The sequence below is a fragment of the Symphalangus syndactylus genome, chromosome 11, assembly GCF_028878055.3.
Source record: "Symphalangus syndactylus isolate Jambi chromosome 11, NHGRI_mSymSyn1-v2.1_pri, whole genome shotgun sequence".
Taxonomy (NCBI): domain Eukaryota; kingdom Metazoa; phylum Chordata; class Mammalia; order Primates; family Hylobatidae; genus Symphalangus; species Symphalangus syndactylus.
In genome coordinates, this window is record NC_072433.2 from 17,146,092 (window position 1) to 17,172,342 (window position 26,251).

General features: G+C 38.5%; 1 protein-coding gene across 3 annotated transcripts in view; it reads right to left on the reverse strand.

Annotated features, from left to right (window-relative positions):
• The window catches only part of PCBD2 (pterin-4 alpha-carbinolamine dehydratase 2), a 58,543-nt gene that overhangs the window by 9,200 nt on the left and 23,092 nt on the right, over positions 1-26,251 (reverse strand). For 2 of the 3 annotated variants that reach the window (XM_063611719.1, XM_055233052.2), the window contains exon 3: positions 1,435-1,515. In XM_063611719.1, the coding sequence (XP_063467789.1) occupies positions 1,435-1,515 (81 nt within the window). Of the gene's footprint in view, positions 1-1,434; positions 1,516-23,391; positions 23,466-26,251 lie in introns of those variants that run through there. The other variant, XM_063611720.1, reaches the window with a different exon arrangement.

Sequence of the window (26,251 nt, forward strand, 5' to 3'; positions counted from 1 at the left end):
ACTCTGAGCAGCAAATCATGGTTATTTTCCTTTGGCAGTTCAAAAATCAGTCTATTATTCAACATTCATATTTGAGAATTAGGGAGATTAAATGATTTAGAAAATACTACATTATGAATAAGCAAAACATTTCCAAAACCCAGCAAACTCCAGGGGCATAGTCTACATCAGACCGGGCTCAACAGCCACCTTGAAATAAAAAGTTCTCTTCCATGAAGAGGCAATGCAGCTGCCAGAATCTCAAATCTTGTTTCTTTAAATAAAAAGAGAGACTGAGGTTCCACTTGAACTCTCATTACTTTAATTACATCAACTATTTTCAGGCCACTGAGAAAAATCAAGCTATCAAATGTAATATCTTAGCAGCAACGTTTAAAAAGCACATTTTGGCTGGGCGTGGTGGCTCACACCTGTAATCCCAGCACTTTGGGAGGCCGAGGCAGGCGGATCACCTGAGTTCAGGAGTTTGAGACCAGCCTGGCCAACATGGTGAAACCCCGTATCTACTAAAAATATAAAAGTTACCCTGCACGCCTGTGATCCCAGCTACTCAGGAGGCTGAGGCAGGAGAATCGCTTGAACCCCGTAGGTGGAGAATGCAGTGAGCTGAGATCGCACCACTGCACTCCAGCCTGGGCAACAAGCCAGACTCCAACTCAAAAAAAAAAAAAGCACATTTCTAAATTAGGGAAATGGGGTAAAGGATGGAATGCTGTTTCTTGATGAATTGATTATAAAGTAAAAGCAAAATTACGAGCAAAGAGAAGCAACTAGCAAAGAAAAGTTTAGCCTGGTACCAAGGTGCTCTGAGTTATTCTATTAAGTCACATGAGTATTGTGAAATTCTCTTTTTTCAAAGATTTTCATAGGGAAGACTTCATAGAAATCTAGATGATAAGACATTTCAAATGGCATGACCGTAAAGGCAAGGACACTTTGGGAGGAACAAGGTTCTTCTTACTGCGCCCCCTCAAAACTTTTTAGTCTGTCCTTTGTCTTAAATAAGGTCAGTTCCTACACAGAATACAAAATTCAATCGTTTTCAAAGCACAGTTCTTGAGTAAAAATATTTCAAAGAGATAAAATGAGGCCATATCTATCTGATTTGCTACCATTTCTTTCAGTAATTTACCTTAAGTTTTGAAACGTATCTGCATGGCTGATACTCCAGTTTAATTCAGGAGCCTCATTTGGCCCAACTTTCTCATATTAGCTTCAGTAGAAAGACAAGCATGAAAATAAAGAGCTTATTCACTGTTCTTAGCAGCAGACCTGAAAATGTGTTACTAATTTGCAATAATACACAGGAATTCTGAGAGAAAGGATAAGACTTTCTTAAGAACAATGACATTTAGCTGCACAAGATGACAAGAAAGAAAGAAGTTTCTTAAACTCCATAATTAAGGTGATTCCCAAATAAGGCAGTTTAGTTACCTTGTTGTATACATTGAACCATTCTGGGTGATGATTCATCTTCTCTGCTTGTAGGGCAACTTGAGACATAAAGCCAAATGCCTGCATAAGATGAAGTCAAGAGTAATTACTGACATTGTCCTCTACCCTGAGCCTGAGAGACACAACAGAGCAATCCAACCAAATAAAGACATGCAAGGATCCTTAGGGAAGCCTGTGGAAATCAAATATGAAAGGACTGCTCTCTGCAGGCCTCTGGGGTCACAGTGCAGCAGGACTGTGACCTATTGCTGGATGGTGAAAAACTATCAGGCTCGAGTAAACAAACCAGGAAATTGGTCTCACCCAGTGACCCGTCTGGACTATTTAATTGTCCTCAGGACGAGACTCTACAATAAATAGCACGGGAATAATTTCCCTTCAACCCAGTGCTCTGGGTCTCACTACCTAGCTCCAAATATTAGGAGCCACTTTTCTTGCAGCTCTGTTCCTTTTGTTTTTAGTGATTGGGTTGCTAACTAAGGCAACCCACAAGACTATGGAAAAAGGTCTCCTGAGGGTGTCTTAAGCAAAAGCACCAGCAGAAATGAACAACTTCTTCATTTCACCTCCCAGGCAGGACAGGAACAAATCAAAGACTATTGGCACCTAGAGTGAAACAGAAGCCCAGCTTGCCTGCTTGGGTTCTTCCTGCTACTGCCCTGCACTGCCATTTCAAGGTAACAGTGCACCCACCTCAGGGCAGAAGGCAAGCCAGGAAATGAGCAGAGGGCTGCAAACCAGTCACACGACTAAGTGTGGACTGACAGGGCTCTGTCTTTACACTGCACGGAGAGTGGAAACAATTTTGTTAAGCAGAAGGCAAACTTGTCTTAAGAAGAGGGAAAAAACTCATTTTTTTGTTTGTTTTCAATTTTTTATGAAGGTAACTGCAAACAATAGGAGAGTCTGTCTCTGTTGTTCCAGAATGCAGAAATACTTGGTAAGACTCTTAGGGTAATGGCACATGAATTACAAAGTTAGAGTGGAATTCACAGGGCAGTACCCATTACACCCACATAAACAAATATTTAACTTCATTACCCCTATCCAGAAAAACCAATATGATGTTAGTCAAGCTATGTTTTTGGGATCACCAAATGACCTAAGTGTGTATTTCCTAGTTAGCAGTGAGAAATACAGAAGATGCCATTTTAAACAATTCTATATCATTCACTGTGGTACCTCTCTCGGAGCCAATTTTATTTGGGATAAAGATTTCCATGTTGACATTTAAGGCCTGAAGGTTTTCCCTATAGGAAAAGGGAGAAAGTTGAAGCAAAATCCATTTAACCACATATGGAATTATCTGTGGAAAAACAATATTCACTTTCCCAGCCCTTCTCATCTCATAATCTGATTCTCTAGATTATGTGAAAGGAAGGGACAAAAGCCTGGTTTCTGTTTTTATAGAGACAGGGCCTCACTATGTTGCCCAGGCTGGTGGAATGCAGGGGCTGTTCACAGGCACAATCATAGCTCAGTGCAGCCTCAACCTCCTGGGCTCAAGGGATCACTCAAGGGATCCTCCTGCCTCAGCCTCCCAAGTAGCTGGGACTACAGGCGCATGCTACCATGCCCAGCCATGAAAGTCTGTTCTAATTATTCAAACATAGAGTTAACCCAAATTAAACTACGTATAAGGAGAATTTCTACTCTGCCTATAATGCCTTATTCTTGTTTAGCATTAGAAGATGTACAACGCTAATCAACCTGACTGATAGACAGCAATGCAATTGTTAAGGGCATGGCCTTTTGAGCCAGGGAGTCCTGGATTCAAATCCTGATTCTACCACTTAATTATCATGCAATTTAACTATGAGTCTGTTTTCTTTTTTCTTTTTGAGACGGAGTCTCACTCTGCTGCCCAGGCTGGAGTGCAGTGGGACAATCTCGGCTCACGGCAGCCTTTGCCTCCCGGGTTCAAGCAATTCTCCTCAGCATCCTGAGCAGCTGGGATTACAGGCACCTGCCACCACGCCTGGCTAATTTTTGTAGTTTTAGTAGAGACAGGGTTTCACTATCTTGGCCAGGCTGGTCTTGAACTCCTGACCTCGTGATCCACCTGCCTCGGCCTCCCAAAGTGCTGGGAATATAGGCGTGAGCCACCATGCCTGGCCCTCTCAGTTTTCTTATCAGTAAAATGGGGATAATTATTTTAAAAGTCATGTGATTACATTCTAACAAACAATAAGATAAGGTACATAAAGGTACTTAGCACAGCACTTGGTACAGAATAAGAGATCGATAATGGCACATACTGCTGTCACTACCGCTTCTGACCAAACTACACAAGGTAAACCTTACAAAACACAATCAGTGATGAAAAGCTCTCCATGGGCTTGAGAATCTAAGATTCTAGTTGCTGTCTCCCAGAAGAATGGCTCTTTCCTTTTTCCAGTTGTCATGAATAGAGACTCGCACATGTAGAGCAAACAAACAGATAATACACTGTGGGGTAACATCCTGATGCACACTGACTGGGGAAAGCAGCTTAATGGCAAGAAATTATGAGTGCACAGTCACTGCCCGAGTTCTTACACCCTGTGGCCACAATTTCCTTGAACCATGTCATTCTAAAATGTCTAAAGTGATGCCTACAATTGCTTGCCATTTCCCATTAGCCAAGTGGATCAAGTGGATGATCGGCAAAACCTATTCCATCACAGATATAAGGCTTGAAAGGAAACACAGCTACAGCCTAAGAGGCATACTGATCAAAGAAAAAGCATCTACCATATCTACATTCAATTAAAAAACTTTTATGACACATCAAAACACCCTTAAATTTGTATTTTCCTCAGCTTTGCATATTTCCCTTCAACTGTCACGTAATATTTGCATTTAATAAAATACTACAAAGCTTGATAAACCATTTACACAGGATTTATTCTTAATTCTTCCTTGGGGAAAATAATAATCTGCTTTGGAAGCAAAAAGACAATTCCATAATCCTTCTTCCATATAACAGAACCAACCAATCCCCAAAATATGTATTTTTAAATCCACGAATTAAAAACTTCTTTTAAAATATACACTCAAAGAACTACTCCAAGGAATTCAGATGACTGAATAAGAGAGAAAAAAGGCGAAACTCAAACTGAAAGTTTGATTGTCTGGAATACAATGAAGAAGATAGAATGCCAAACAGCTGACTTAGCAGATGGTGAAAAGCATCTGCTCCTTCTTTCAAAGATTTCTTTTTACAGTCTTAGCTACTTGCTTACGGGATTCCAGCTGGAATCTGAAGGCTTTGAGCTAACTAAAAGTCAGGAAAGCTAGAAACAGCCAGAAGCAGAATAGACACCACTAACAACCCAGTAAGAGACCCAAGATGGACAGGATCCAGAAAATGGGCAAATGAAATAGAAATCAACAAGAGTTTAGAAGAACTAGAAAAGAATAAATGTAAGGACAAACAAAGGAGATCTAACATAAAGATCATTGTTGGCCAGGCGTGGTGGCTCATGCCTGTTATCCCAGCACTTTCGGAGGCCGAGGCGGGCAGATCACCTGAGGTCAAGAGATCGAGACCATCCTGGCCAACATGGTGAAACCCCATTTCTACTAAAAATACAAAAATTGGCTGCGCATGGTGGCATGTGCCTGTAGTCCCAGCTACTCGGGAGGCTGAGGCAGGAGAATCACTTGAACCCAGGAGGCAGAGGTTGCAGTGAGCCAAGATCGCGCCACTGCACTCCAGCCTGGCGACAGAGCAAGACTCCGTCTCAAAAAAAAAAAAAAAAAAAAAACCATTGTTGTTACTTAACTGAACAAAAATACAAAACCCCCAAAATTAGAGTGTAATTTAAGAAAACTTTCTATGACTCGGAATACTTGGGGATAAAAATTTTTTAAAAAAATGTTTTCCAAAAATAAAGGGTTTAAATCTATAAATCGTAAGAATTCAATCATATACATATATACTGTAGCAAAGTTAAACTCGGAAGATTAAAAAATCCTTTTGGTGTCTAATCAAAAAGATCAATTCATCTATAAGGATGAAAAAAATCTGGCCAGGCACAGTGGCTCACGCCTGTAATCCCAGAACTTTGGGAAGCCGAGGCAGGCAGATCACTTGAGGTCAGGAGTTAGAGACAAGCCTGGCCAACATGGCAAAACCCCATTTCTACTAAAAATGCAAAAATTAGCTGGATGTGGCAGTGCGCACCTGTACTCCCAGCTACTCGGGAGGCTGAGGCAGGAGAATCACTTGAACCCAGGAGGCAGAGGTTGCAGTGAGCCAAGATCGCACCCTGCACTCCAGCCTGGGTGACAGAGCAAAACCCTGTCTCAAAAAAAAAAAAAAAAAAAAAGATTCTGCTGACTTCAAACATTCACATACCAACATTCAACATTAGAAGTCAGAGGGACAATACCTACAAAAACTTTAAGAAATGAAAGTTGAAAACCAGGAATTTTATACCCAGCTAAGCTACTGTTCAAAACTAAATGCAAAAGACAGACATTTTAGAAATACAATAACTCAGGGAATAATTATCACTCATCCTTCTTGAGGAAACTATTAAAGGATGAACTATAACTAAGAGATGAATGGAGAAACTATACCAAAGGTATTAGCAGTAAGCAATATATTCATTCAGTTCTAGGAATACATTTACAACAACTGTGGGAATTACGGTTACAGAATAGAATGCAAATGTTATAAACTATTAAAGGAGTTTAAAAGAGAAAGGACAAGATGAGGAAGGTATATAAAAGTAAACAAAATCTTTGAAAGATGAAAGATCAAGTTAGAGACATAAGTATACTTAAATGTGTAAAACGTAAGTACTAAGGCTGGGCACAGTGGTTCATGCCTGTAATCCCAGCGCTTTGGGAATCCAAGGTCGAAGAATTGCTTGAGGCTAGAAGCTCAAGACCAGCTTGGGAAACATAGTGAGACCCTATCTCTACAAAAAAAATTTTTTTAATTAGCTGGCCATGGTGGCATGCACCTGTAGTCCTAGCTACTCGGGAGGTTGAGGTTGGGGGATCCGTCGAGCCCAGTAATCTGAGGCTGCAGTGAGCTATCATCATATTCCACTGCATGCCAACCTGGGTGACAGAGCAAGACTCTGTATCTGATTAATTAATTAATTAAACATAAGCACTAGGACTGAAAAATAATATAAACTAAAATTAAATAGTGAACAAAATGTAGGAGAAAATATTATTTCAATATTGCTTTCTGGGGGGACCACAAATGCTATATAAAGAAATAGAGGACTATATTTTCTTTTTTTGTTGTTGTTATTAAGATGGAGTGTCACTCTGTCACCCAGGCTGGAGTGCAGTGGCACAATCTCAGCTCACTGAAACCTCTGCCTCCCAGGTTCAAGCAATTCTCCTGCCTCAGCCTCCCGAGTAGCTAGGATTATAGGTGCGTGCCACCACACCCGGCTAATTTTTGTTTTTGTATTTTTAGTAGAGACAGGATTTCGCCATGTTGGCCCAGCTGCTCTTGAACTCCTGACCTCAAGTGACCCACCTGCCTCGGCCTTCCAAAGTACTGCGATTACAGGTGTGAGCCACAATGCCCAGCCAGAAATAGAAGACTATATTTTCTATGTAAAATTATAGGTATATAATTCTATAGGATCTTGTAGATACTACATATAGGTATAACAGTACATATATATGTATATAATACTATATATAGGTATTATATATGTATATGATATACTATATTTCTATAAGGTACTATCAAATTATATATCTATATATAGTTATAATAGTATCCACAAGAATCAAAATAAAAATATAAACATTCCCAGTTAAGAAAAACAATTAAAATGAAACAAAGAAAACACAGTCCATATCATAATTTAAAATAAGGAAGAAAAAAGTATTTTGGTTCTGCTATGTTTTATAAGACTAAACTCATCTGTCCAATCAATAAATATAAAGAACATAAATCCAACCAATCAAAATAAAGAGAAAACTTTCACACTGGATCACAAAGCAAAATTCAATCATTAAAAATAAAAGCACATAGGCAAATGCAAAAAAAAAACTTGTTAATAAATTATATTGAACAGGCTAATTTAGGGCAAAACATTAAAAGTCCTGAAGCAGATCATTTGCATTTATAAATTTGCATCCACCAATGAAGATTAAATAATTACAAATATCTACACTACAAATAATAACATGGCATTCAATAAGCCCATGTAGGAAATATAGGAATAAATAGAAAGAAACATTTATAGTTGGAGACTTTAATTCACTTTTTTTTTTTTTTTAAGAGACAGGGTCTCACTCTGTCTCCCAAGTTGGAATGCAGTCGCACGAATATAGCTTACTGCAACCTTGAACTCCTGGGCTCAAGGGATCCATCCTATCTCAGCCTCCCAAGTAGCTAGGACTACAGGCAAGTGCCATTATGCCTGGCTAATTTTTTTAAATTTTTGTAGAAATGGGGTCTTGTTATGTTGCCCAGCCTGGTCTTGAACTTCTGGCCTCAAGTAATCTTCCCACCTCAGCCTCTAAACCTGTAAGTGGCAGGATTACAGGCATGCGCCACTGCACTTAGCCTAACTTACATCTCTTAACCCATGACAGATTAAACAAACAAATATAATTTTAAAGGTAGAGCTAATTGCTATACTTTAAACTCTAAAAACTGAGAATAACACTTTTAAAGCGCTCATCAAACATTCACAGAAATTAAACATATATTAGTCCACAAAGAAAATCTCAATCAATTCCAAAAAGTAGAAATAGTACTGACAACATTCTCTGGAATGCTGATAGATAGGAATAGATGCACCCTTCCTTAATATGATAGAATATATTCTCAGTCCAAAGGCAGCATCATTTTTGTTAGCATCACTCTTTATAGGGAAACGCTAGAATTCCCATTAAAGTCAAGAATAAGACCAAAAAAAAAAAAGTCAACAGCTTCTCATACAAACAACAACCAATTAGAAAATATACCGAAGAAAAGATACCATTTAAAATGGCACCGAAAAACAATCTAAGAGTAACTTAACAAGAAATTTATAAATTCTATTTCCCAAAAACTTTAAAAAACTACTACTAAGAAATAGATAAATCTTACTACATTAAAATTTATTTTCTGTACTGCAGGAAGAAGACAGGCAAAAAAATTTTTTTCTGTTTGGTAATAAAATCCAACAAACAAAATCAAAAGATAAACAACAAATTTTATTTGCACTATATACTTCCTTAGCATATAAAAAGCTCCTACATATTAATAAGGAAAACAACCACCATTTTTTAAATGAGCAAAGGACATAATAGATAACAGAAAAGAAATTCAAATGGTTCTGAAACATAAAAACTCTCAATCTCAATCATGGTAAGTACAAATTAAAAACTAAGTTAAACCTATTAGCTTGAAAAAGATCAAAATATTTGATAATATTCTGTTGGTGAGGATATAGAAGAAAAGGTATTCTCATATGCTGCTGGTAAATATAAGTTGATATAATCATCATGGAAGGCAATCTGACAATATCTGTCAAAACTGAAAATGTCCATGCCTTTGGACCAAACAATTCTACTTCTAGGAATTTGTCCTGCAGACATACTCATAAATTACAAGAAAGGTCATTGCAGCACTGCCTGTAATAGCTATAGACTTGAAACAGCAAAATCTCCATCAATAGGGAACTGATTAGAAAGATTATGGTACATTTACACACTGGAATACTATGCAGCCATTAAGCAGAACTAGGAAACCATTTATCCTCTGACATGGAAGTACCTCTAAGATACATTACTAAATGAAAAAAAATATATGCATAACAATAGTTCATGAAGCATATAAAAAGGAAAGAAATTATATGCTTGTGTATGCATTAATATCTCTGGAAGGATATACAAGAATGATGGGAGCAATGGCAAATGATGAGGAGAGTGGAGAGTGGGAACTGGATGGTTGAGAATCACAAACAGGAAGACTTCCTACATTCTTTGGTACCTTTTGAATTTGTACCCTGTATATACCTGATCTATTTTTTAAAAATTAGTTTGGGAAAAAATGAACAACATGCAAATGAAGTTCCCACTGTAAAGGGAGCTGGAATCCTTTAATGTACATAACCTGGTTCATATTAAAATATTTTGGCTCATGTTAACTTCTTAACATATGCCTACCTGTTTAGGTAGGTTTTTAGTGCCAATTTACAGCATAGTTTGTCTATGAGCCATGTTCTGTTGAGCCACGGCCATTTCAAACAAACATATGGCCAACAAATAACATATAATGGCTGATAATAGCTTCAGTCTTTCCTCTATTGCAAATTACAAACATTTTATGAACAAGTCAATGAATGTATGATGAAGTATGACTTTTTAAGTTACTCTACCATTTTAAGGAATGTAAGCAATACAATCACAGTAAATTGGGCCAATGAAGTTTGTCATTTGGAAATCTCCAAACCATCAGCAATTAAAGATTTTTCCATGAACCCCAAATCAAGTATTCTTTGGGAACTTTAATTTTTCTTAAAGTTCCTTTTGTTTCATTTTATTCCATGAAACTATGAAAGACTGTCAGATGCACAAAACCAAGACAAAAATCCTCCATCAAACTGTGAAATGTTTAACAGCACCCTGAATTTAAAATACAGCTTCAGTCAAATAACATGTATGATTTATTAAAGTTCTAAGACTTCTAGCACATATTTACAATACGAATCTTTCGTTACTCAGAGCAATTCTCTTTGATATACATTCTTTAAATCAGCTGCCTTTTATATTTTGATTATAGACTATTTTAATTATGCACTAAAAAAGAACATATCTCCCACTAAGAAAATGAGCACGAGCTACTCCAAAGTCATTTCCCCAGTACAATCTCCATTAAGCCTCTAAATACTTCCTTTACTAATTCAATGAATTAGATGTCTATTGTTTATGAATCACCATTATGTTTGTAGGCCTATAACCCTTCTTTTATAAAACACAATTGCTATGGAAGGAAATGATATTTATGTCTGATTAGAAATGAAAACACTATTACATAGATCAGTTTGGGCATTTCTTCACGTCTTGAAACATGATCAGCAATTTACTCTAATTGGTGATCAAGGAAACTATCTTGTGATCAATTAAAGTAATTACCAGATTCCGGCAACACAACCTACCTTAATTTCAGCTAGAGTCTGCACTTCTTCAACTTTAATTAAAAATAATGAAAATTATTAACCAAAATGCAAGGCAAGATCATTGCCAAGCACACATATGTCACAGGACAGGACCTTCCCCTGGTGTTGGTGACTTATCAATCACACAAACACTGTCTAGTGCACCAATAAAGGCGTTCTTTGCCACAGAACATGATTACATGTCTCACCAAGACTTTCACGTGGAAAACACTGTTAACTGTTCTAGCCGCCACAAAGGAAACGTCAGATTTTAACTGTAGGCAACACAAGAATATTCTCAACTAAATTGTGAGGAACAGATCCAACCAAAGATGTATTTGATGTATTCTTTTTTCCTCTGGACTGTCAGACATATTTTGAGCACACTGGTCAACTGAGTTCAGTTCCTAGCTCTGCTATTCACTAGCCATATGACCTCAGAAAAGTTACTTAACTTTTGAAACGAGTTTCAGTTTCCCCATACGTAAAAGGAGCTAATTCATGTAATATACTTTACAGTATGCCTGGCACTCTATTAAGAACTCAGTTAATGCTAGTGATTATTATCATCATCAACAACACTTTGATATTATAGTGTCTGTGGCCTGGAAAGGAAGAATTCCTTTCCAAACCTAGCAGAAGACCAATTTGAAGGCCAAAGAAATTCACCTTTACAAGGCTCAGAAAACCAGAAACATCTTTAGCACTGTTTCTCTGAGTGGGTGTCGGCACGGGAAGATTTCCTTGCAGAACTGGCAATCTGTCAGCGAGCATCTCAGCCAAGCAGGTGACTCATGTCTCCCTGAGGAAGTGGTGCTAAAGGCCTGCTTGAGGACCATTCCCTGTGCAGTCCCTTGTGTGTCTGGGGGCAGACACAACTCCCACCAATCCTAAGCCACTAGTCTACCTGCCATCTACTTGATCCGCCACAGAGCTCAACATTTCCAATAACTCAGGCCAAGAATATCCAACTATGAAATTAAAACTGGCTTCTCCAGGCACTGAAGACAACATCCACAAGCTACTGAAAAAGCTGCTTGCTCTTCCAGGCCCCAGACGAAATGGGTTCCCCTTAGTTCATGGTAATAAGTACATTTTTTAAATGTCACTGAACAGGTCAACACCTGTGAGATAGCATGCTCACTTCTAAACACTGCTTTCAAAAGCTGTTTTCATACTGTAGCATTTTAGAGCCTTTAAAAAAAAAGTTTCAAGTCACTATTCTTGGCAATTGCCATAATAGCCTACACAGCCAATTGAAAAAATATGGCAACTCTTTAGCTAATGACATGGTACCACCTTCAACATATACTGTTAAATGAAAAAGCAAGGTGCAAAACAGCTTTCTTTTGCAGAATTAGGACTTAAAGTACATCAGTAAATTTCTACTGAATTCCCAGGCTAGGAAAACTCCTCTTAGATAGGAGTATACTAATATAAATCCACTCTTCTCCAGGTGGCAGGGTTTACATCCACAAAAAAACCTCTACACACAATTTTACCAAAGGGCCCTTCATTTCTGTTTCATTTTTAGTGAAACTTCTCTAACTAGATAGAGTTCACACAGCTGATGTATACCAAAAAGACATTCTGGCCAAGGTGATCACTAGCTATGAGTATCTTTTCCCTGAAGAGACACTACTTGTTTCCGAATTCCTCTACACCTAAGTTTAAATTCATTTCGCCATATCTTCATCAGCTACTATTGGGCAAACCAATTGCCCAGTCTGATTAGCTCTTTCTTAAATTTCTCACAATCTTTCAGTTTTGAATTAGCACATTTCACCAGTTTTCTACCCATTCTTTTCTCCTAAAGCAAACTGAAGCACTGGTTTTAAAACCACCCCAAGAGAAGCCCCTTACCAGAGTTCCCTAGTGTCAAAATAACTTGTGATGCTTTGCAATTCACTGGGGCTGTTCATTATTGCCAATCAGCTGCCTCAGAAAAGTCCTGTTGGAGGTTTTCTTCCCTAATCTGCTGATAATCCTTATTTGTTGGCTTTCAGAGTCTTATGAGGTGAGAGGTATTGCAAAGATTACCAAAGTTTAGTTAGTTTTGTTTTAGCAATCCTTTTAAAAATTGAATTTAAGCTCCTTGGTATTGTTATTATAAAATTATTAAAAAATTCTACTTCATATTAAAAAAAATGACCATAGGCTTCAACTTTGTGCTTCCGAACCACTAAGATACACAAAATACCTGGCCAAATATATTTTTAAAAATTGAGGCCAGGGGGCCGGGCATGGTGGCTCACGTCTGTAATCTCAGCACTTTGGGAGGCCAAGGCAGGTGGATCACGAAGTCAGGAGATCAAGACAATCCTGGCTAACACAGTGAAACTCTGTCTCTACTAAAAATACAAAAAATTAGCCGGGCGTGGTGGTGGGCACCTGTAGTGCCACCTACTCGGGAGGCTGAGGCAGGAGAATGGCATGAACCTGGGAGGTGGAGCTTGCAGTGAGCCGAGATCGCACCACTGCACTCCAGCCTGCGCGACAGAGCGAGACTCCGTCTCAAAAAAAAAAAATTGAGGCCAGGCGCAATGGCTGTAATCCCAGCACTTTGGGAGGCCAAGGCAGGTGGATTACCTGAGGTCGGGGGTTTGAGACCAGCCTGATCAACATGGAGTAAACCCCGTCTCTACTAAAAACACAAAATTAGCCAGGTGTGGTGGCACATGCCTGTAATCCCAGCTACTCAGGAGGCTGAGGCAGGAGAATCGCTTGAACCTGGGAGGCGGGGTTGCGATGAGCCGTTATCACGCTATGGCACTCCAGCCTGGGCAACAAGAGCAAAACTCTGCCTCAAAAAAAAAAAAAAGTTTTAATAGCATGCAAAATGACAGTCTACTCCCTAACTTTTCTTCTTTATAATCAACTGGTTCCTTTCAGGAGACATAACTACTACTAACACTACGTAATTCCAGTTTATATATGACATGAAACTATCTTGCCCTATTACTGTAATAAAAATAATTTCTATGGATCTAGTTTTAAAGACAGAGAAGGCAAAAGGGCTTCTGCTCAAATTGGGATGCGTTAAGCTGAAAGTCAAGATGCTACAACAACAACCAAAAGGGTGGAGGAAGAGAGCAAGTGCTCTGGGCAGAAAGAATGCCCACTCCCCCATCATCTGTGGGGCGGCCACAGCAACTCAAACAATATTTTAAGGAAACAAAGCAACACCTACGTTTGGCTTAGTGGTACAGTAAATACAATTTCTATAAGCAGTACACATTTTGTAAAATAGAGTATCATCCCATTTCACATCACAAAATATCTGATGGTCTAAAGCAGTTGCACACCACCAATGAAATCATGTTTATCCTTTCTTTTGCTTATTTTTAAACCGGGAATCCATTCCCCTTTTAAAAGTTTTTAAAGCACAGTTTCCGCAACATTTGCTAATATTTTCTGCAAGAAAAGTACATCATCCAAATACTAGCTCCCGATAACTCCACAGAGGAACTCCAGTGATAAACGGCAGCAATGTGTCCATGGAAGAAAAAAGCCTGCCAGAGCCATGTTTCAGAAAACTGTGTCAAGCAAGAAGCCCAGCAAAGAAACCATCTCATAAGTTGTCTGTATTTGTTTCAAAATCCACACACAGGTTGCAAACTTGGAATAGTCCCTGAACCTGTGAGAATCTTCGGACATCAAGCTGAAGGAAACCACAAATATATTCAGGATTTATCCTCAACCTGTTATTTTTCTCTCCTTAAGCCTATCCAACCTATAAGGGTAGGCTTAAGGAGAGAAACATTCCTACCCTTACAGACGGAAAGTAGGGATTTTTTGTTTTTGTGTTTTAAACAATCTTATTTAAGTATATTTATTTATTTAATAATAATTTTAATTATTTGTTTAAGAAAAATACTAGGGCTTATAGCCACAAAGAAAGTAAAGTAAGCTTAGCACTTAAACCCTATTTTTGGTATCGAAGACAAAGTCTGGTGGGTGGTATCCTCATACCCTGAAAAATGCTAATCCTAGCTATGTCTCATTCTATGGCCTTGGGCAAATCCTAAACCTCTCTTGCCTCTACTAGTCTGTAAATCTGAGGCTCTACTACTTCTTAACATCACTATCGGGTGTGAGGAGGTCTCACAAAAATGCACAGAGTGCTTTGCACACAAAATGTGCTTCTTTGGGACACTGAAGCGGTTCCAATTTGCTTGAATCACACATAAAGTAATTTTATGCCACTTTTTTAAAATCCAGAAAATTTGTTCTGTGTAGCCAAACTTAGCTGCATCTTGAATATAAATGAAAAATTTTAAGTCTCTGTGTCAAAAATTCACAAATTATGCTAGTAACTCAGAAAATAGCAATGAAGAGAAAACATTTAAAATAACAAATTCTTAAGTCAAATTTTTCTGCATTTCTATATAAATTATCTTAACTTCAGCTGTTGATCTAGGAAGTTTCTGGAGAGGTTGGCTTTTTTTTATATAAGTAATTCACAATATCCTGAAAGAAAGAAAAATGGTTTGTTTTCCTGAGTGTATATAAACAAGATCATTTGTTTTCTCCTCCTCCTCAGAGGCTCCCATTCTGTTCCACCACGGAGCAATCACCTTCTCTGAGCAGGTAGGGTTGACAGGCAGGCAGCACACAGCAAAGCTCATCTCTGCAAAGACTGCTCAGCTCATTCGCAATCCCATCAGAGGAAGGTCATGCAACTGGCTCTAAACCATCAGGGCAAAAAAAGCACACTGCTGGAGCAGGAGTGCGCTGCCATTTGATGCAACTGCTACAGGGAAATTCTTCCCTTTTGTTTTTAAAAGTTTATTATTTCATACCTTATGCAAATCATACTTTATATATTAAGCAATAATATTTGAGACATACTCAAGTCAAATTAAAGGCTTCAATAGCCTTGCCAAAAGCACTGTGATTTTCCTATAAAAAATTATTCCAATTTGTTGATCTTACATAGGATGAAACATACTGTAACAATCTTCATAATTTATGTCCTGTTGGGACACAATGATTTAAAGTAACATAATACAGAGCTGCATCACAGCTAATCTAAACCACCTGACCAGATAAACACCAGCTTCCCTTCTCTCTTCAGCAAGGGCATTTCTGTTTATTGTCATATCATTTCCTTATTCTAGGAACATGCAGAATAAATGCAGCCAACCTACATTTCAGTGGGAGGCTGAGCCGGTCTTTCCCATGTCAGTTGGTTTGTGAGCATACAGGTACCAGTACAATGTCAAGGGTTTATAAGATAGAAAACAATCCAAGAATTCCACCCTTAAAATCATTTACAGTGAAGCAAATATGGATTCATCCAGTACAATCTGGACCAGGTGTGGTGTTATAAACCACAGTCTTTTGGTTGTTGTTTTTGGGTTTGTTTTTTTTTTAATGTCACTGAAGAGGTAATTCTTTAAAACAAATTATGGGGCTTACTCTGAGCCAAATTTTTATAACTGCTTCAATCATGCCTCATGCCATGCTCACAGGCACTCATCATCAGATTAACCAAACCGAAATGCCTATATTAACCAACGTCTCTTAGGGGTGAGGAATCTTGGTAGAAGAAAAAGACAAAGAGCACAATATGGCATTGACCATGTTCATTTCTGGTGTACAACTGCATAGGCAGATTTCAAATTGCAAGGTTTCTCCAAGGTCCAAATACCTTCACCCTCCTCACATATGCAAAACCTTACTAGGCACAGGGAGGTTTTTAGGGGAACTTAAAGGAAGGGTTTAAAGTTTCAATTGTGAAAGAAAAAGTGCAGGAACACATGTGCATTCGGCAGATAACAATTCACTGAAAATATTTTAAATCAAAACAAAACGCCTGTCTGACCAAATTTTTATAAACTTGGTTGGGGAAGAGGAAAACAATTTTTTAAGGGTGGTTTCAAATATTGCTTTCTGCTGTTGCTGAGAATTTTCAAAGCTTTTCACGCTCCATTGGAAACAGCTCTGCTTCACAAACCGTTCTGGTAGGTCCTGCCAAAGAAATGGTCTGATACACTTTGTTACAAGTTTATCAATTTGCTTACCCAGGCAAATATATATAATTATCTTTGCCCATAAACATCAGTGTAAAATAAGATCCCTCCACTGAAAGCAATGAGACTACTAAAACACAAGTGGATGAGACAGTACTAGCAGACCAGGCATTTGCTCCCAAACCCCAGCTCCACTGCACTCCACACTGCATTCCTACCGGTCCCGGAAGGCACAGAACCTAAGACAACTTGACCAACACCATTTTTCAGTCTCTTGTGGGTCTCTGTACAGGAATGGAGACAGGAAGTAGTGACATTTCTGTCACAACCTGGAGCCTTTTGATTCAGGAAATTAAAAGGAAAATATAATTTTGAAGTATTCTTTTCAGGCAACAGATATTCAGTAACTCGGGTCTGAACTTTACATCATGAGCATTTGTAAAAGTTTAAAATAATAGATTACAAATCTGCAATACTGGTGGCATTCTGAGTGCTATTAACAGTGACTTTTCCTTAAAAGTGATTCTTTTTTGTCCTAAAGCACTCGTAACCTAGACTGAGGCCCCACTTGCTAATTCATGTTTCCATGATCTTTGCACCTTATGTATACTGTCCCCAGTTTTCAAAACCACTTCAAAATCAGATCACACTGCTCCAAAGTCACAAGTGCTTCAGTCGCCATGGATTTCTATGGCCTCATGAATGGAAGGGGTTTTCTGATGACAAAGAGCCTGTCCCTGGGCTATAATGTGAATGTCATCAAGCCCAGACCTTCTCACAATTCTGGTTTTTCATTTGTATTAATCCGTGCACCACAAGCTATCCCAGCAATTCCATTTCTAGATTTATGCCGTATGGAAACTCTTATACTTGTGCACAAGGAGACACAGGATGCTTGTTACAGAACTGACCATAATAAAAACCATCAGAAAGACTCTAAATGTCCATCAATAAGGAAATTAATAAATGATAGTTAATTTATGTATTTGATTTGCAAAGGAATAAGACATTTTAAAAATACATTTACTGTATCAGAAACAGTGCAATATGATGGAAAGAACATCAGACCAGGAATCCAAAACCTGGGCTCTCAACCCAGACCTTGAGCAAGCTATATGACTTGGCTGGGCTGCATTTCCCATCTAGGTAAGATGAGACGATATGAACCAATCACACAGCACAGTGCCCTTACATACACAGTAATGTTCAAATTTAAAACTAATAATAATATTATCATCTAGTATACACAAGGAATAGGATATCTCTGATTATCTTCTATTTTGGTATTAATCATAAATTACTTTTTTATTTTCATCATTTACATGGCAACACCTGAATAGCCTCTTTTCTGATCAAGTAGTACCTTCTGAACTTAACTTGATTCTTGCTGACTATGGATCTGAGTGTATCTCAGTGCCATTACTCTGACCACTGATTCTCATCATTCAGTTCTAGGGACGAAGAAGAGGAGGGGAAAATATAATGAGCATTTATAAAATAACTGCTCTGGACCAGGTACTCACTGCAGCCCTGTGAACAGGTTTATCATTCCTATTTTACAGAGAAGAGAACTAAGGCTCTGAGGGGTTAAATCGCTTGCCCAGAGTCACACACCTCATAAAAAGTGAGGCTGGGATGCAAATTCAAGTCCCCTATGTCCAGCTCCAAAGCCTCCATGTGTGCATGTTTAGGTACAAATCCCTGATGTCGGATTATACTTTTTCTATTTTTTTTCTTTTACTTAAAAGTAAATTTTAGCAAAAATAAGTTTCCTACAATCTTTTTATTTTTTATTTTTTTGAGACAGAGCCTTGCTCTGTTGCCCAGGCTGGAGTGCAGTGGCATGATCTCGGCTCACTGCAAGCTCCGCCTCCCGGGTTCACGCCATTCTCCTGCCTCAGCCCCCCAAGTAGCTGGGACTACAGGCACCCGCCACCATGCCCGGCTTTTTTTTTTTTTTTTTTTTGGTACTTTTTTAGTAGAGACGGGCTTTCACCGTGTTAGCCAGGATGGTCTCAATCTCCTGACCTCGTGATCCGCCCGCCCCGGCCTCCCAAAGTGCTGGGATTACAGGCGTGAGCCACTGCACCCGGCCCCTATAATTTTTTAAATTTAATTATAAGAGATAAAGTATAACAGGTTTTAGAAAAAGAAAAAATTATTATGTAGTTTCTTTCCCTGTGCCCTTTTTTCCAATATTGTTATAATATTTATTGAATTGTGTATCCTGAATCACTTTATACTATTAAAACATCCTACTCATTCTCCATGTGGCACCATGGTTTTCTTTACTTATTTTTAGAAGCTTCACAGTCTCACATACAGTGAGTAACTGTCTCTTTTAGAAACCATTTTATGGTTTCATGTAGAAGAGAGACATGTATACCAAATATATCTTTTAAAAGCCAGGCCTTCTGAATATAAAGATTCTTTGAACTCTCTACCAATAGACATTGCAGTTTCAGGGGCAAAATTAGAAGAGCAATTCTACACTTGGAGATTTATGGAATAAATGAAAAGGTTTTTTAAAATCCCTTTTTTCAACTCCCAGTGGAAACATCAGATAATATGATAAAGTCCTCTTTTAGCTGAACACCTATTAAAGCAACCAATTAATTCAGGTATTAACAGTCTAGTGTGCGAAAATAATGACAATTAAACCTGTCAGAACAAATAATCTACCTACCAAAACTGAAATGGCAAGGATATCATCATCGAATCCTCCAAGGTGCAGGCAGTGTGTGCTGTGGAAAGATCCTCAAAGTAGACTTCTCAGGAACCAAGTTTTTTTTTTTTGTTTTTTGTTTTTTGTTTTTTGAGATAGACTCTCGCTCTATTGCCCAGGCTCGAGTGCAGTGGCGTGATCTTGGCTCAGTGCAACCTCCAACTCCCTGGTTCAAGCAATTCTCCTGCCTCAGCCTCCCAAGTAGCTGGGATTACTGGCATGCGCCACCACGCTAATTTTTGTACTTTTAGTAGAGACGGGATTTCACCATGTTGGCCAAGATGGTCTCAACCTCATGATCCGCCCTCCTCAGCCTTCCAAAGTGCTGGGATTACAGGCGTGAGCCACCATGCCCGGCCAAGAACCAAGTTCTTATGCTCAAAATACTTCTTCCTGTCATATGTGTCTGTGGACATGACACTCAACCTCCACACTCAGCCCCTGCACTTGTCCAAACGAGGGCCACTCACCAAGGGATTGTGAGGAGGCTGAGAAGTCAGGATAAAAGAGCTTCATTCATTTCTATCTTTAGTGCCCAGAGAACAGAGTACTGCTCTGAAATAACTCATACCTTATGTTTTCAAAATTATGATATTTAAAGGGTTTCATAATGAGGTCAAAGTCTCCACTACACTCTGGGTCTGCCTAATCTTACCTCAAGCACCCAGTGCAAACTTGGGAGCCATTCCTACCCTGGTGTTCTGAGATACATTCTTTATTGAAACCTTAGGAAATATGACCACCTGCACATCCAGGGTTATAAAAAATATATATATATATGCTGCACCACGACTATGGGGTATGGGCGCAAGGTCAGAAATAAACTGGGGTGGTTCTAAAAGAAATGTACAGTCCAGAACCAGGACTCAGGAGACCAGCAGGGTTGGAGACAGCAGGGACAGCAGCAGTTACTTGCCCTAAACCCTGGAGGTTTGGAAAATCATGCCTTACAATTATTAGAGTTTGATTTCATTTTATTTACAAGAGTGGTACTCTGCTTTAACTTTAAATCTCTCTGGGCCATGCAGAATATAATGGAAAATTACTCAAATAGTCCTCTGACATCGGAAGTCCACAGATAGAGAAAAGAAGCTGTACCTGGGTGCAGGTCGAGCTCTCTTGCCTGGGAGAGTTACTTCTGCCTCTCAGCCTCAGCCTTCCCATAATGAGAAGAAGTGAGTAGACCAATGATAGGTGGAGTTCTTCCCACTGTGTGACCTGATGGCCAACATAAGGAAAAAAGTGCCATGTTCCTGGTGATTAAAAAAAAAAATTCATATTACAGAGTGGCGGTCTCCTTACGCCAGCAATTATATTGTTTAGGAAGAGAGGGCTAGTTTTTCATGGTGGTTGGGAAAGAATCTAGAGGGCTCTGTCTGGCATAAAGGACCTATTTGGGACCTCAGAAGTGTCTTTACAAGCTCTAGTAAAACTTTAAGGTAGTTAAGTGTCCAATCTATCTTTCCGTTTCATATACTGTGAGGCAGACCCCAAGTCACAGATGTCTGTATCAGCCTTTCAGAAAGAGTATTTTTGAACCTTCTTGGGTATCTCATGTGAAGCTGTTGCTCATTGCAGGCAGAAGGCTGTCCCTTCCTTAGATGCATTTAAAGTTTTAAGAATGGAGGTTGTCTGTACATGGTAGATGCTACACAGGATTTTAGGAGCCTCTGGTTTTTTTTGAACAGACAGAGGCACTATGCACCATTCTTTCTCCTGACTGCTTCCGATTTCCCTAAAAACACCCTCCAAAAGTGAAGATTCCTCCTATGGCCCAGCGGATGCCCCATATGCATTACATGGGCTTAAAAAGTTATAAATACAAACTTCTAAAACTTCAGAATCTCAAAAAAAAAAAAAACATCAAAACCTGAAAATAAAAAATGACTACATCAACATGAGCTTGTAATAAGATACAAATTCTGCACCTTCTGCCTGTGTACCACTTTTTAAGAAGACAGGACAGTAATGAATGATGACAGTACCTTAGGAATGTCTATTTTTGGAAGGTTATATGTTGGGGTTTTCTTTCAAAATATAATACTATTCAATATTTTCTTTAAATATATTTCCTTTAAATAGTAAGTATAATCAGGTATATTCCAAATATGATTTTTAAAAGAGTAAAAAATAATTATAATAATACATTTAAGAAAACAGATTTATGCGTGCTCACAAATCTGACAATATGAAGGCTATATTAATATAACCAGTGTTTACATTATCCCATTTAAGTAAAGTCTTTGGATTTTAAATGTGCAGCTAGGCCCTACTTTATTAAAAAGCTTAAAAAATTATCGCTAAAAAGGTTTTTTGTACAACACCTTTCTTTTGCCCCTTGTAACTTTATGAGTTAGTAATAAATGAGTTTGGTTACGTCAAAACAAATGGGAAATAGTTTGAGTTTTAATGCAATATTTTAAAACCTGGTAAAAATTCCTTTAACAGTATTCTAAGTATATATTTTTTTAAGGTAATTAAAATTTCTAAACCTCTCAGACAGCATTCAAGCACTCCTAACTTCACAGCCTCCTAACTCTATCCCCTCCCCCTTCTCCACTCTCACACACAATTAAGTCAAAGGTTAATTTCCATTCTAAGTCAAACTCTAATCCAAACTCTAATCCTGTGTTCCCAAAGTACCCCACCCAACACATAAAGCTCCCAATCACACAGACTCTTCTCCAGAATAGGAAGGTCACAAAAGGGTGAGAGGACACCCTCGTCAAATAGTGAAAATCAGCTATAAAACTCAAAAGTTCCACCAATACCCACATCATTTTATAAACAAAAAATGGTCATTCAGAGAAAAGGTTCCTTCAGTGTCTCTGCTGCTGTTCCTTAGTGAGAAAATGACTTCTAAAAGGAAGGCAAAGAGGCATGAGAGGCAAGTCTACTGAAGCAGGACTGGTTTCACTTCTGGCACCAAAGTCGATGGCAACAGTGACAGATCTGTAGACAAGCCTTATGATAAATACCAAAAGGCAGCGACGTCGTAGGCATGGCGGCTACAGGCACTGCAGACCAAGAAGCAGAGCTTCAAGCCCCATACTCACAAGGCTAAAACGTTTCCTCGTGTGAGAAACAGAACCACCACTAACAATTTTTGGAAATAATATTTGAGTCTTGGCTCCCAACTGGATAATTTTGTTCTGCACCAAAAGCAATTCCATTCAAATTCCCCAAGTCTTCAAGAGGCTTCAGACTAATTTCAAGACACAGTTTCCTTCCAAACCCAATGAAATGAAAGGCAGACACCAACAAAAGAAAAAAATAAAATTAAATAACATGTATAAGATGGTTTGCCATTTTATGAAAAACAAATGAAGACTTATGCTCGCATCACACTGATAAACTGAGAGTCTGCCAGTGGTTCTCAGGGCAGATGTAACATTTTAACAAATGTGATTGTTTGTGAACGAAATAATTCTGATCAAAAACTTAATTGCAGCCAAAGTGGGCCCTGGGCTGTGTCACCATAATCCATTCTGACAGGAAGCAGTGAGTGGAGATTCCTACTGTGAACGGAGCACATGTGAAAGGTCAGCTTTGGCCTGGAACTTCAAAACCGTTAACGTGTAAAACAGTGTGCATTAGAGCCCGGAACAGCTAACCACTGGATTAGCGGATGTCCGCTGTGTGAGTCTGATGTGCTTTTGGCAGGTAATGGTTAATTGGTAAATAGGCAATGTATTGTAACTTTCTTCTTTGCCTCTTTCCAACATTTACCAGCAGAACCTATTCTTAATTATAGTACTAAAACACTGCAATATTAGACTTATAACCTAGTCTCAGAATACCAAAGTAACTGATTTCTCAAATAAAATTCATCTTTTTTAGTAAGGGAAAAGTTGTATGTATTTTAAAAAGAAATATCTGCAGATGGAATGAAAAAAATATTTTCATGTAAAATGGATTTATCTGTTCATCCAATAGTAACCATATTATTATGAGCCAAAATTTGCTAAATAAGGATTTCATTAGAAGAAATAAATGCTTTACGTCATGAATCCTGTCCCCTTCAGAACATTAACTGATACCTTTAGAAACAAAATCATACTGCAATGGATGACCTGAAGAGAAAAAGGATCATGGTCAGCAAAACAAGTTATCAGTTTCTTACGTTTCTGCTTTCCACACAGGATCTGAAATCTTTAACATGTCTGGAAATCCCAGAATCTTCCCAACAGTCTGCTCCTGAAAGCATGTGATATACACAGTTACCAATCTGCTGCTCTGTACCCAGCACCTTCCTGGGCTCTGGCCCTGGTCACAGCTCCTGTTCCTCAAGGAGCGTCCAGTGCGACTGGGGAGGACAGAAAGGTTAACCATGGAGAGTTATTAAGGAGTGAAGGAGCAGAGGGAAAACAATCCAGAAGGCTGTGTGAGAGGCCGGGGCTGGGCACAGCCATCTCCTTCTTACTCTTCCTCTCCACGGATGTCCAAGGGGAACCTGCACAGCAAGCCAGGGTCACAAACGGGGCACCCAAGTTACCCACGGGGCTCAACTGATCCTAGGTACACAAAAAAGACGTCAAATTTCGCCAAGAAATATTTTACAAGGTTCCAAATCAGTTATTAATGGTATTTTCTTATACTGTTAAGTGACTAATTACACTTGGTAACATATTAAATTATAATTTTAGCCTCACTTCTAATCATCTTTTTTCTATCACCACAACATTTTCAGCATAATAATTCTTGGCTGCTGTTCCACTTCCTTAGTGAGACCCAGGCCAAAGAAGCTTACAACTTCCCTCCAGAAAGATCAACAGAGCAGAAAGAACCTCCACACTGAGTTCCGGCTTAAAGCAGGCATTTCCACTCAGGGCTACACACGCTGCCCTAGCCTCAGCGCCAACACTTAACATGACAACTGTCTCATTCAGGAGCAAGACGACTGCCAAGCCAATTGCAACTATTAATGAGGAAACAGACTTTGCTTATTTCTTAACTGGTTTATATTTTTTAACATGTTTTAAAACACAAAATTTCCAGAAAGTTGAACTTATACTTTAATTCCGTTCTGGACTGCTAGCTAAATTTTACAAATACAAAGAAATATGTTACCAGTTTCTTTGTCAAATGAAAGGACACCAAAGAAATTCATCATTCAATTCTTATTTGCAGGAGCAGATTCTCTGTAACTTGTAAATTATTTTGATTTACAGTGAATCATTATTGTATTCATAAATGCTGGAAAGTTGGTGAACAACATGATATAATGACACCCCAAAATAATTTTATAACTGCAGGTGTGCAAATCGTAACATGTGGGAGATGACTCAAAGGATAATGGGGAATAAAGGAGTTTAGGAAGGTCACATAAAGGAGGGAAAGGGATGAGGGCATGTACCCCAATTTTCTGAGATGTCTTCAAACCCAAACCACTCGTGTTCAGGCAGATGCAGTGGCGCAGTCAGGCACAGGCAGCAGAGTCAACAGTTACATTTAAACCAGCAAAAGCAAAATGCTTCATAATTTACAACAACCCAATCAGATTGCTCATTCTTTTGAGGTTAAATGCTACTGACATAAGCTACACCTGAATCCAATCAGTGTAGAAACATTAAGAAGATTCACACGAAAGGACTAAATTTGTCACAAATGGGTTGGTTTCCGATCTTAATGTAGCCAAGTTGCTTTACTCTGACCTCCATTGAACAAATCAACTTAATGGGCACTAGGAGTGCTATAAAACTTAACAATGGAGTGATTTTTAACTTTTAAAATATAGTTATGAAGCAAAATGTTGGAGAGCTTCTACAATACTGGAAATCAAATTAAATCTAGATGTTTTTTAACAGTCTTGACAGATATAATCCTAGTTACCATGTAAATTTATGGTAAGCTGCTGTGATATTAGCCACAGGTGCTACTTTTAATATATGAGCCGCATCTGGCTGGGAATAGAATTTCTCAGAGGACTGAAAATGACCTCACTATCAGACAATGGAAGGGAAAAAAACAAGACCACTGTGGCATATAAAAAGCTGAAGATGTGGTCCACGACTAAATATTTCACATAAAATTCATTTTAACTCTGCAGTTGTAGGTTAAAGGATATTATGCTTTCAATATTTAAGAGGCGTAGATGTATTTCAACCAAAAAGCCAAAAGATTAAGAATGTAAGACAGTTATGAATACCGTGGCTACAAATATAATACTAGTTTTCCAATCTTTGATCAATGTCGGAAAAAATGATGCACTAAGACTTGAAAAGAGAATTATTTCATGGTTCCCAAGCACACGACCTGATTAGACACCACTGAGCATACCAAACCGTGATGTAACAATTACTGATCTCTAAGCAGCAGCCACTCTCCAGCGCCTGCCCAACATCACTGGTTGTGTTGTAAAAGTTCTTTGGGGTCATTCATCAGGCCCAAGAAAACATTCTCACCAAGTGAAATTTTTTTTAAAAAATCATTATAAGTAATAATTACCATTCTGAGTTTGGGAACCAGCAACATCACCCAGAGACAAATACAAAGGGGAAAGTACATGTCCCTTACTTATCCAATTCAAAAATAAAAACACAAATATGTATAAAGCATGGAATTGTTTGCTTTCAAGAAACCCTTCCTGAACCACTCAAAAGCCATCATTTGCCACAGAACTAGCAAGTGTGGAAATGTGATAGAGGATTTACAAAGATTTAATTTCCTATGAAATAACTCTTCCTGAATTAAACAAGCCTTCTTTATCCGAAAAAACTCTCTAAAAGAGAAACATTTCTGTGAAAATATTTCCTACACCATTGCACTAAGCTGTGAGAATGGTGGCTACAAAGTCCTATAACATAACATTTTCCTTCTGGCTGTCTCAAGTAACTTGAAGGACTTGATTTTTTAGCTTCAATGCATCAATTCTATCTAGGTGATGATTTCTATTTACTTTTTTAACAGGTGACTGGATCATGCCTGATCTCAATGGGCATGAAGATCCTAAGTATATTTAGCAAGAACCACCCAGTACAGCT